At 42.1% G+C, this 13,269-nt stretch overlaps 1 protein-coding gene across 1 annotated transcript; it reads right to left on the bottom strand.

The window, feature by feature from the left end:
* Positions 1 to 3,468: 3,468 nt before the first annotated feature.
* On the bottom strand, positions 3,469 to 6,448 carry CHCHD1 (coiled-coil-helix-coiled-coil-helix domain containing 1). Its single transcript, XM_086467060.1, has 3 exons — positions 6,307 to 6,448; positions 5,613 to 5,731; positions 3,469 to 4,269 (listed from the first exon to the last, which is right to left on the bottom strand). The coding sequence occupies exons 1-3, from the start codon at positions 6,446 to 6,448 to the stop codon at positions 4,156 to 4,158; spliced, it is 375 nt and encodes a 124-aa protein (XP_086323186.1). The 3' UTR covers positions 3,469 to 4,155.
* Between the last annotated feature and the right edge of the window lie 6,821 nt (positions 6,449 to 13,269).

Below are 13,269 nucleotides of genomic sequence, written 5' to 3'. Positions count from 1 at the left end.
AAGCAGCTTCCAGATCTCCCCCTGGAAAACGCACAGGTGGCCCAGCCCTCTCCAGGGTGCATTCCCGATTCCCAGCTCTGCATCTTGCCATCATGGGTATTGCCTCCGAAGATCTTTTCCACCAAGTGTCTCCTTGACCCTGGGCAGTAAAGTCATTTTCACTCGATTGGCTAGGATGCTTTCCAGAGGGTTGATCATTATTGTATTGCTATGAACAATCCTATGGGGTTTTTTTAGCGTTTTCAGCCTATTGCTCCTTCATATAAATTAGGGTGGAGGCTACAACAAAAGTTTTAAACATTACCTCAGACTTTTTTTTTTTTCCCCCACATTCCCTATGCTGCTCCTCAGCTCAGTCTAATGGTAATTTCCTATATTTATGTTCTGATTTTGGAGGAATTAACTCCTGGTGTTCTGCAGCATGAACCATGAAGGTGACCTTCAGAAATGAGCTCACTCCTGGCCAAGTCTGCTGAGCAGCATTTCCAAAGACACCTTCAGCATAAAAATAAGGAATGGGCTGATAAAAATCCATTGGCTTGACAAAAAGCTTCTTTTTTTCTTCCCTCACTTACTGCCTATTACTCATTCACATGACAGTTTTGTGTTGCCTCATCCTCAGGCACTCATCAAAAGCAAGGAAATTCCACTACATGCTGGATCTTTTACCGGAGCTGCTGAGTGGTAGGAGGGAGCCCTTTCTGGAGTGGATTTGTACCACAGTGCATTCTGGACACAGTGGATTTGTCCAAGATTACACTCAGTTAATTAGGAGCAAATCTCCTATGTCCTCATAGCAAGGGAGGCAGATGATCAGGGCAACAGAGGATGGAAATAGCTTAGATGCTACAGCACACTAACTCTCAGGCAGCACTGGCAAAAAGGAGGAAAAGAAAATGAAAATCAGGGAATGTCTTGGAATTTAGGACCACTTACTCCAGTGAAAACATGAGGAAAGGATATACTGGAGGCAGGAATGGAAAATCTACTAGCATCCAGAGGAATCTGCTCCTTGGTCAGGAGCAGACGGGTTGTTGATGCCCCTTCAGAACTCCCGTAAGACGCTCACCTATTTAGCCCTCTGATATATACTAACAGGATTTAAAACCTCTAGCAATAGCCTCTACTGGATTTCTCTCACAGCAGCTTGTAAGTTGCTCCCTCTCAAGGCAAGGCTTTCCTAGAGAAAGTGACTTCCTAGATAAAGTGATTTTAAAGGAAACACAGACCAGTGCACCAAAAGCAACAGAAGTCCAAGTCTGGTATTCAGTTTCTGATGGAATGACAAACTGTGCAAAGATACAGTGGGTTTTGCCGTTGTCTCCTCTGTGCTGTTGTCTCCTCTCCTCCTCTTGTGGAACTATTTCCTTCAAGCCAAGATGCCCTGGTTTTCTGGCACATTTTCTTGAGAGAGGTGGATCTCAGATTCTCAAAAGCCTCTCATGGCTACATGGCCCTCTCCAAGGTGGAGAGGAAGACCAAGAAGGAAATTACACCAATATAACTATGGCAGTTTAGATAGGTAACATATCTAAAGATAAGGTAAAACATATCTTGAACTTTCTTGTGTGGGCAAGTTTGAAGTAGTTGTAAATATCGAAGTCCACCATTTAACACAAATCACCTTATCACCCTGATATGAGCACAGTTCTATAATGGTAAGTCTATGATTCTCTACAGAGTCTTTCCATCTTAATTTTTCCAGATTATTCTGTATTGACCCTTCTGAACAAGAAGTATCATCTCCTATAATGTTCTTGGCTCTCTGGAATTCAACCAATTTCTCCTGAACTGGCAGGACTACTATTCATCACGACCAGCTGAAATATCAATGCTTCCTCCATAAGAGATCTTCACTGAAAGCCTAAAAAGAGAGATAGTTAATAGCAGTCATACCCAGAGCTGGTGTAATACTCAAGCTGTAAGGAACAGGAGTAAGATCAAGGAATTCCAACAGATTTGCTTAAATCCTGTAAATCCGACTTAGGAGGGTAGAACAGCTAGTCAGCTTTTGTTTAATTCTCTCCCCACCACACAATCACATACAAGTCTCTGCAGCAATGTTCTTAACCAGTGGGCTCAGTACCAGAACCGAGTTTTCTTTTATTCCCCAGCAACAGCATCGTGGGGTGGTTACAAGCCCTGGGCTCAGTGAGGACAGTGTCGTTGGCGGCAGTTACACCCACGAACTATTAATGGAATGATCCCCAATAGGAGCATGTCAAGGAACACATTTAAACACCCAAAATAAAACAGTGAGACATGGGGAAACAGCAGCAGCTGAAATTGCCAAGGACCATCAGTAACTGGAGGTTTTTTGGTTACAGCATGGGATCCTGAGCCAAAAGAACTGCTAGAGTACTTATTTTAAAAGAAGCACTGTAAAATGTGGGTCATCTGAAAAGCACTCTCTTTCCTTCCTTCTTTGTCCAGATAAATGCATTCCTTTAAGGACTGGAAAACCTTAGCATAGCCATTTCAAGCTTACAGTAGACATGTAAAAGGTTGGAAACAACCCCAAACAGCTGAACTTGTGAAGCTCACAGAGAAGCAGTAAAATCCAAAACCAGCTGTCCAGATTAGTGGGAGCTGCACAAAATTTCAAAAGTAAAAACAGAACAAAAAAGCATTCATTTCTCTATTACAGCCTCTTATATGAGACTGTTCTTCACGGACACTAGAATTTGGTACATTGAGCACAGCTGCTAGCTGAAGAGGTGCAAAACTATACTTGTAAGTTTTAATACAAAGAAAGAAAAACCATCATCAACAACAGAAGTGAATTTAGAATTCACCAATTCCTCACTCCCAGCTTAGCTTGTCTCCTTCAGAAACAAAGAATCAGCAAGTAGCTCTCCTTTTCAGAGTGTCTTTTGGACTGAAAATGCAAAATGTCATAGAACCAAAGTGTTTTCCCACACTTAGATATGGACAACATGTTCTTACTGACCCTAAGTCCTCTGAAAGAGCTGATTATGCCGTAATAGCAACAAAAGAATAAGCTACCCTGTGGGATAACTCACTGATGAGCCATTGTTAAGTAACACTTAAACAAAAATTGCTCCAATAACTTGAAAGAATACACTTGACCAATATTTACGTGTTGAACAGATATCAGCCTGGAGCTCCAGAGAAGTCAGCTCTAGCTCCAGGCAAACTCTACAGTCACATGTGTGCCGGACACCCCTCTTACTCTGCTTTTTCTTTACACCCCAAAGAATTAGTGATATAAATGTTTATATCTTTAGTTCTCTGAGGCATGGCATTTTTCTTACCAATTAGGTACTGGTCCTAAAACAAGAGGGATCTGCCTACAGTTCTGTGGTACTCTAGGGAAAAAAAAAAATCAAAACTAATAATGACATTATTTCAGTATTAGTCCATGCTTGAACTTTCTCTCTTCCTTTCAGTTTTTTACCAAAACAATGGAACATTTTGTGGTAGATTATGAGTCACCCAAGTCAAACAACAGTCTTGCATGATTTTATTATAGTACAGACAACACAGTTGATCTGACATGGCACCATACCTGTCCCACCTGCAAATCAGAGGGTCTAAATCACAAGCTTCTGCATTAAAGTTATATTTGATCCTTACCAATGTATGGTGTATTAACAAGGTATTTTGCCAGATATTTCTTCATCATTCTACAGCCTTCTTGTACAGCAGCAGGAATTAAAAAAATTTCAAGAGGAGCCAAATTGTGTATACATACATGTAGGAGTACGAGTCACGAGATTACTAACAATTTTAAGTTGGCTCAATGTCTGTGCCAGAGCACTTTTTGACAGCAGCTCAGAAGTTAGGGAGGAAGCTTATACATGAAGAACAGTCACCGTCTAACTGTTAGAAAAGGCATCTACACACATTCCTAGAAGATTTTATTTCACAGGGAGTACCTGGCTCCACACTGTGGTGAGCTGAACACACACTGCAGAAATCCTAAGACCGCAAGACCCAAGAACCTCATGAACAAAATCAGCTGATGGTGAAGATGGGTGTTTTCGCTCTGGAAACAGAGGTGCGGTCAAGAGGTCCATCAGCAGCGCTCACAGATACCACTGGACATCAAGCACTCACTCAAGTCTATTTTTCACCTTTTTGCCAATAACTCCGACTTTAATTGCTTGTCTGCAGTCCCTTTAGTAAAGCACATTATACATAACGCGTGGTCTGAGGAAACCTCCTCAGGAGCTTGTTCACTTTGCTTGAAGTTAAGTTTCCCCTGGGTGACAGGGTGTCCTCCTTATTTTGTTCCTTGCGCTCCTTCTGAAAGAGAAAAGAGAAACCTCAAAATATCACCCGTTTATTTGCAGAGCTGACGCTCACCCCCAAAGACTAATTGTACTGGGTCTTTCAGAAGAATGCCGTTTCTTTAAGGAACACTTAAAATAGCACTTGGCTCAATAATCACAAGGCTTTCAAAAGCTGAGGACCTTTAAATAATGTAATTAATGACTGACATCTTGCAAGAATTATATTCTTCCATATTCTTAGTTAACAATATATAAATTTACAGTAACAACCCAGACTTTTTTCTTTTTACTTTCTGTTATTCAATTTGATTCTTTGTAATCTACCAAATAAATTGTGGACAATTTGTCATTTATGCTGTCAAACAGCAACAGTGAATAACTATTTATTAAATGATGATACTGTTACTGAAAAAAAAAATTGAAACCCAGAAACAGTTTAAGGACAAGTTTAGTACACAAACCTACCCTTAGTTTGCTTTTGAAACTGACCTGGCTTCAAGTTTATCATACAGCTGAAAACCTCTAATTTCCAAACAATATGAACTTTACTTTTCAAGAAATTGTCTAGCCTTCAAAGTCAAAAACAGCCTAAAAGAAGTCCGAATTTTCAGAGAATCAAGAATAGCTGTAACTGCCTCATGTATCCTGAAAATTCTGTTTGTTATGAAGATTACTGAAACCACTGGTTATGTGTCTATCACCTTACCCCTGCAAGCACAGAACTATTTACAGATTTATGACAGACTGGAATTTGGGAATCATAACTTACCACTCTCCCCCACTGACTAGATAATGCAGGTATTGTATTGGTACCCAAGTCAGCTACTTCTAAATTTTATGAATCAGAGCAGTTTTAGAAACTCACCTACACTGTACATCTCCCCAGGTCCCCAGCACCAAACTGTACTCTCCCTCATTCAGAACTATCATGGAATATGGAGAAGAGCAGTCACTGTTATTGCTTCATTAGTGCTGAAACTTTACAGAGATTAAGAACTGGGAAGCGAAAGAAATGGCCTAGGCTAGAGTCAACTGACAACAACTGAGCTCTACTTCAAGAATCTGACAACACAAAAAAGACTGGATGCCACTATTGTTTCATCCTTAGTTAGAACTTACCAAACATCCAGTCCCTTCCTACAGCCCTTTATTTTAATTCTAATTCAAATTTTAATTTAACTTCCACATTCAAAAGGGAAGGGCCGCATGTTGATCTACATCTCCTACAGCTGAAATGGTTACAGCACCAATCAAATTGTTCAGAGAATGTTATTAGTGTTGGCACACAAAAAATGACTGGGGGCTTCCTCCTTCCCTGCTACTACCCCTTGAGAACACAAAAGAGGCCTTAATTACTTCTGCCTTTGCCACGCAGTCATAGAACATCCGGATCTCCTCGGCACAAGCTGCATCGTTGAAGTCATTCTGTTTCCAGCAGGCCATCATTACTGACATCTCCGTAATGCATGTCGCCTCTGGAAGGGAAGGACACAACCAAAAATCTCAGGTATTTGGGCTTTCATGTTATCAGCCTCCACAGTGCATAAATCTCCAGAGAGAAGTTTAAGATGGGGTAGAGGCAGGTGAGAAAAAACAACACTGAAGTAAAGATCTCCCCTTTGTTTTGTGTAGAGGAGATGTTGCCAGCACAAACATTAGCATCACTGCAGCCGCCAATATCCGACTGAACTCTTAAGGTAAATGCTATGCTAAGATGTAACAAAGTCCTTTACGTGCGTGACTTGCATACAGAATATCACACGGTGCAAGTTTGGGGCTGTTGTACGAGAAAATAATAGAGCCCGTGCGCTCACCCCACGGCACAGCGCAGACTCCTGCTGCCCCGCAGAGCGCAAGGCGCCTCCCTTCGACAGCGCCAGTTCGACCCAGCCGACACCACCGCGATACTTCCCCGGGTAAGGCGGCAGGAGAACGGTGGACAAGGCCGGAGGGCGCACCGGCGGCAGGCCGGCCCCCAGGGGCGGGGACCCAGCCCCCCCCGCTTCTGCCCGGGGAGGGGGCGTTGAGCGGCCTGGCGCCGGGAACTCACCTCCCGCCTGCTCCCTGCGGTTCGCGACCTTGTTGGCCAGCACCAGCGGCCGGGTCGGGCGGATAGCGGGGGGCCGCTTCTTCTGCCGCCACTGCCCGGAGACCCAGCGGGTGACCCAGGCCGGGTAGACGGGCGCCGCCATGATCTTTGCGACAGGTCGCGCGGCGAGCGGGCCGCGGGCCCCGCCCACCCGGCGAGCGCCTGCGCGGTCCGGGGCGGAGCGGAGCGGCGGGCTCGGCGTGCGGCCGGGGCCCGGGGCCGCGCACCGCGTCCGCCGGCTCCGACAGCCCGAAGGCGGCTGCCGGTGGGTAACGCCGCCGTGCCGTTAAACGGCACATCAGCCCGTTCGTGGCGTGACCTCGGCTAGCCTCCCCCAGCCCGTTTGTCCAGGCCAAGACCGCGAAAACGAAGCCGTTTCTCACAGTTTCAGCGCCAGACGGAACCAGCCAGTAGCAACTCCAACAGTTCACATCCCAAAACTTTTCCTGCAGCAAACCTCACCCGTGAAGGAGCTCACACACTTCAACCAGAGTGGAAGAAATCCTGATTGTTTCAAATAATTCAACTGGAACGTAAGGAAATCTTTTGCACCTCTGTGGAAACTTCTTGGTGCTTGAAAGTCGGCGTCACTTCGTTCTCAGCCCTTCATCTCTCTCCATTACATACAAACAGCTGGATCTCCCTCCCCTGCATTGTTCCTGCTGTATCTTCCAAGAAGATACTGAAACTGCTGCTTCTAAATGGTAGTGGTGCTCTCACACTGTCGTACTCAGTAGTGGAGAATCCCCTTGTTCCCAGAAGTTTCTTTCCTAGTGTAGGATTTAAATCCCTGGAAGTCCTCAACTCATCTGTCTGGTTTGGGAGCCCTTATGTTCCCAGCTGAGAAGGGCACGTAATAGAGAAGGCACAGTAACATTTCAAGGGCTGGGGTACAAACAGATTTCTGGACAGCATGAGGAACAACATAGCTGTAGAGAACTGAGGAGTTAAGACACTGGGGACCTAAAATACTCAGATGCTTGTCATACAGTAGTCACCGAATAAGCCATTTTACTGCCGTATCACCAACAATCTCCCTTGAGCACTGGAGGGCATACAAAGAATCAGTTTTCTTCCACGGGAACAGTTACATATCTGGAGTTCTCTGACTACATACAGAAGGCCAAACCAAAGATGCTGGGAACAATTTTTTTTGCACAGGACATTGCTTTGGATGAAAATATATTAAATCTCATAGCTATAGACATGAAAACCAAAGCACTCCCTTTGCCTCTGCCTAGCTGAGGAAGTTAACAAGACATTGGAAATTTTGTCACCTTGAGCTAAACATCACCAGGCCTATACCAGAATATTCTCAGTATCATTACTAGAATTTACTGCATCTACAGACAATATATCCCAATATATCTGATTCTATAATTACTTTTGTGTTATTTTAAAAATTGTACTTTCTTGTAGTCCAATTTGAAAAGTATGAGAAGACATTTTAAAGTAAACAAAAGATTCCTTTTCGCCCTCTTTAGGAGCAAAGTTCCATCTCTTTACGTCCAAATTCAAACACTTTGCCTGGAAGTGCTGAAACATTTTGCTAAGAGGGATGTTTCTCTACATCCTTTTTTTTTCTGATTGGACAGGAAATGAGCTATCATTCGAGCTTGGCTACCAGCAGAGAAGGAGGAAAACAAGCTGACACCTTCAGAATTAAGCTAGAGGGCTTGCATCCTGGAACTCTAAACATTAGAGGTCTTGCAAATTCAAGACAGGGACATGAACTACTTTTCAGTATTCCAGTTCATGGAAGGTTCATCCACGCCTGTTTTTCCCTCTTCTATTTACCCCTACTGATACCCACTTCTCCCTGCTGCATTTGCCTGCTGCAATTATTAACTACACTTGCACAAGAACAGTAACAAGAAAGACGCAAATACTAGGACATAAGAGAAGCTGAAGTGAACTCCCCGTAAATCACCCTCCCTTTTTCCAAATTACATTAGCTAATGGCATCAGTGCCTTCATGTACATTCACCTTCAAAAGCTGATCTCTCTTTTAAGTAATTCCAAGAAAAATGGGGGGGAGAGGAGGGGAGGCTGAGAAAGGCAAGCTACACAAGGAGAATTGTAATAGCCTCCTGTCAGTTACTGCTGTCTGCATTAGAATATCTTTTTTTTTGGCATACAGCCTGGGATTGCAGCATCAACCTAAGAAATTCCTGAGCAGACAGAATAAGGTACCTGATGGTGTCTGCACATACCATGCAGAGATGTCCGAAGCAAGACACAAACATTTGTTTTAAGGGAGAATGTAGAACTACAGAAGAGTTGTGTTACTCAGTAGCCAAGTCTCCCTGTAGCCTGTATTTTTTATAGTGGACAGCACAGAGACACTAATGTATGGGACAGAAGTGCTGACTTTATAGGGACAGTCAGAAAACCAATTCCCTCCACACAGCAATCAGTGAACCCATAGATGTTTCACTGCAAATCCTGAATGCACAACTACAAAGAACATGTGAAATTCTAACTGCATTTACAACTTCTTTACTTGGATCAATTACAGTTGATGAAATCAAATAAAGATGAATCCTAGCCTGCATTTCAGATAGTCAAAATCAAAATGAACCACAGTGATTAAACTATTAGTATTAGATTCGAGAAGAATCTCTATCACAACTGGGGTACGTGCCAGTTACAATGCTACAGTAAATGCTATGCCACGATTAAACACGATGCAACAATGCTGTAATAAGACACCCTTAAAATGAGATTGTTGTCTTAAATACCTTTTTAAGAGGTGAGAAATTACACCATGGATCCTTCGCTTTCTGGAGTAACTATGCAAAACCTCCAGACACTGCCTAAAGAACAATTAGGGGATGAAGCTAAGAAATCAGTTGTATCGGAAGAAATGAATAGAATTGATACCCAGGTCTTTCTGAACTACATGGATCCAGCTTTCAGACAAATTCCAGTATACTCACCCAAGTTTATCCTGAATGCCCCAGTTCTTCTCATACAACTTCATAATGCCCTCACCTACAATTTATTCTCAGCTGTCTCACCCTGATCTCCTTAAACTCCAAATTGTAGATGCCTTAAAAGTTAAGGCATCCCCACTTTAACTTTGCTGGTGAAACTAACCAGTTTGCCAAGATTCCAGTCAGTTCAGACTTACTCCTGTCTGCTGAGCTATTGTGTTTGGACAGCATTAGCACTTAATGCACTTATCAGCACAAATGCATTCATTAGCACAATGACAGATGCAATTTCTTTTCTGATGTGTCACTCCCCAACTCCAATGCTAGCCTACCTTATCCTGAGCTATCGCCATCAGATCAGCCGCTCTGCATTATTCTGTCCAGCTGACTAGTTCTGAGCTGCCATCCCTAATCCCTAACTCCCAGGTCTACTCAAATCCAGACCGTTTCCACTGCAAACTATCTGATGCTTCCTTATTTGCTCAGAGATGCCACAAAGTATAATGATCTGCTCTGATCCATTCCAAGATCCCCAGAACCATCTCTAGCTGAGGCACTTCAGCATTAGATGGGTCTTTTCTGCAGGAAAGAATGTATATAACAGCATACAAATTAAGATGCCAGTCGTGTCAGAGCTCTGGAACAAATCCTGCAGCTCCGTTCTTCTCCACCCTCCCTAATCCCTCTGCAGGGACATGTACCTCTTGCTGCCAGCTCCAAGCCACTGAATTGTAAGAGCAGTTTGTTAAAGCCTGACACAGGATTTGGCTCAGCTGGTCATATCACTAAAAGGATTTTGTCTCTGATAAATTTCAACCTGTCAGTAGAGGTCTCTGGGCAGAATGAAGGAACTTGCCACCCCATAATGTTTCCGATTAATACAACTTCTCAGAAGGTGCCTAGAGATCCATCAACAATCTTAATTAAATCCAACCAAATGGATGACAAGTAATCATTAAGGGAGTGGCTCTCCTGGGACAATGGCTGAAGAGTGCGTATGGAAGAATGGTAAGGGAGGCAGATGGCTGCCTGTCTAACATAGCAGAGCCTGTTTAAACAGTGATGTCCCTGATGGCTATGTTTCAATTAAATTTATCCTGTTCCCAGTCCTTTAGGAGTTACTTGTTCTTCCATGCCAGTTGAAACTACCCTCTGCTGAGGTGCAGGAGGGGCATTTCTGCTGTGATTCTCCAGCTGCTGCACTTTGCAGACCATTTCCAGGGAAAGAATCTCATTCTCCTTTCCCTCTAAACATACACATCCATTGTGGCTTAACTCTCATTCTACTTACCATCACAGAGGAGCCAGAGATCCTTCAGTCTGAAAATTACTACAGTGACAGAAATAAGAAAAAGCAATTCTTTTTCACTTCTAGAAATTATCAATGTTAGGTATCCAATCAATATTCTTCAGTGAGGTTATATGCTTCCTAGAAATTGCAGTCCTTACTAAAGAACAGAAAACACAGACTACTAGTTCAGTATATAAAATACCCAGCTTCTTACTAAAACAATAGGCAGCACTTGCTGTCACCGTTTTGGCAGGAGAATGAGAACTTCAGCTTGTCCAATGCAATGCACTGGATTGCTACATTTTTAACCTTCTGTCAGAAATCTGTTTCTCCTCTCTTACTTCTCAGAGGGCATAAACTTATCCTAGCTTGTCAAGTAAATTCTGAGACACAGCAGCAATAGAATCTACTAGTGTTTCATATAAGCAGTAATGAGGAGATAATCTATTTTTAGAACATTAATGCTAGTGAATAAAGCTATCCTGACGGCTTTGAAATCCTCTGTCTAGTCACACAAGCAAAATGCATGACAAGCAGTGAAATGACCCTTGGTAGTTAGCAGAAGCCTACCAAAGGGTTTACAGAGGTAATCTCTTTATCATCCTCAATGTTTGGTATCTTTGCTAAAATACCTGATTAGTCTCAGTTCTGTGTTTTTATGAGTATAGGCATTTGCACTGTAAGAATGTGATAAGAAAGATGTATATACTGTTCAGTCTGAGTATCATATAAGCCTTCCAGTAGTCACAACATGAGTGATGACATTCAGCCACCATCTAGCTGGTTTGGATTTAAATCAGTGAAGCGAGAAATCCAGTTAGTAGTCAAGACAGAGACCAGAAACCTTTTCCTAAAATATTAATAGCTGCTGCAGTGACCTTCCTTCTTGTCTGCATTCACGTACTTGCTAGTAGAAAGACAAGTAGGATTGTAAATTGAATTCACTATGGCCAAGACTGGCAGTAGTCTTTGCACATTATATAGTAATCCTTTCAAATGCACAATTATGTAAATCATTCACAAACTCTTCAAGGGCATGAGACCCAGCTTCTCCTCCTGCCTTCTCCAAATAACAGAAGAACGACAAAAGCAAAGCCCTGGTGTTAGAACCACCTTTGTTCAACATTTTGTAGTCCTTGCTGTGCAGAGAAGTGGATGTTGTGAAGGCTGGTCAGCAGCCTGGAACAGAACTGCAACCACAACCCATTAGCCAGCTGGGGAGGATTCTTGCCTCTCCTGTCCCTGAGGAGTTTGCCTGGCAGCTATACAAGTTATTCATACTATGCATTGGAAGAAGTATTTCAGTATATGGTGCACAAGAATTACGGCTCAGTGAAACATATTTAGTGTATTAATACAGGCAACAGACACACTGTTTATAAATCATGGACATACTGTGACATAAGAGGAGACAATAAAGCTAGTATGATCTATTACTACAGAAAAAAACTCTGCAGATACAAGAGAAACACAAGGCTTGGGTAAGCATCACAGCTGTGAAGAGTGGTAGCTGATACTCATTACCTCTTGAGAACTTCACCACCTGTAAGACTGTAAAAAATAGTTCAACCTAGGAAGACACTAAGAACTCAGAAGAGAAAGCTATTGAAACTGCCTTGTGACTCTTAAGTACAAACTAAAAGTTGTACTTGGAAAAACTCAGACAAAACCCACAGAATATTTGTGATAAAGTTACATTCATATCTATGCTACTTTCACACTTGTGTTAAGAAGTGATATGGCAATCAGAAATACTCATGCTTGGCAACAGTCATGAAGCTCAAAGCAACAGTCTTCTGCAGTACATACAAACAGCAAAAAAAAAACCCAAACAAAAAACCTGCCTGTAGAACTAAAAAAAACTCATTGACTGGTGACTGTAAAATACTGGGTACAGATAACAAGTAGTGGGGAAGGCATACTTGGTTGTGAACTAGCAAATTAATGAATCAGGGTACCAAAGAGTAAGTTTTTATCTGGTTTGCTACCACCATATCTTCAATACTACTGTTAGTTTACAAACATGCTCATTTTGCTGAGCAGGAAGGCAAAGTGAGACTTTAGGACATCACTAATCAAGAACTAACCAGGTGCTATGATACACATGCTTAAATTGGTACTTCCTCCTGTTATTCCTGCAAGGACAATACATTCAATGTAGCATGTCTGATTTTGGCAACAACAGATAAATTAGAACAAATACCTGGACTCAGTTACAAATACCACTTCTAGAAAATTTACGTAAATTACAGGATAAAATACTAAAAGAGAATGTGCTAGTACCTGGCTCTTATTCTTTATGTTTAGTACAAAAAGAAAGATTAGAATTTCTCCTTCTGACTATCCCACCAACACTTGAATAAGAAAGGGTTTTAAGATATAGGTAATTAAGAGAACCATACAGTCAAAGAAGACTGAATGATTTTCTAAAGATACATGCAATGAAGTCATTGAAGGCATTAATTCAAACAATCATTAAACTGTTCAGTAGAAGCTGATATTCAGAACTAAAGCAGCCTTAATTTGAGAAGTAAATTAAGATAAAACAAGTACATTATGGCCACTGCAATCCTGAATACACATAACTGTAATCTTAATCTGATTTGAGTAATCCACTTCAGCAATTAATTCAGATATAGTCACTTAGGTATTCATTTCTCCCGAGTAACTGAAAAAAATAAGGAATGTAAACTGATG

This window comes from Leptosomus discolor, chromosome 6, assembly GCF_034619465.1.
Source record: "Leptosomus discolor isolate bLepDis1 chromosome 6, bLepDis1.hap2, whole genome shotgun sequence".
In the NCBI taxonomy this organism is placed as follows: domain Eukaryota; kingdom Metazoa; phylum Chordata; class Aves; order Leptosomiformes; family Leptosomidae; genus Leptosomus; species Leptosomus discolor.
Note: the sequence above shows the minus strand (reverse complement) of the source record. Positions and strands in the feature narration are given on the sequence as shown.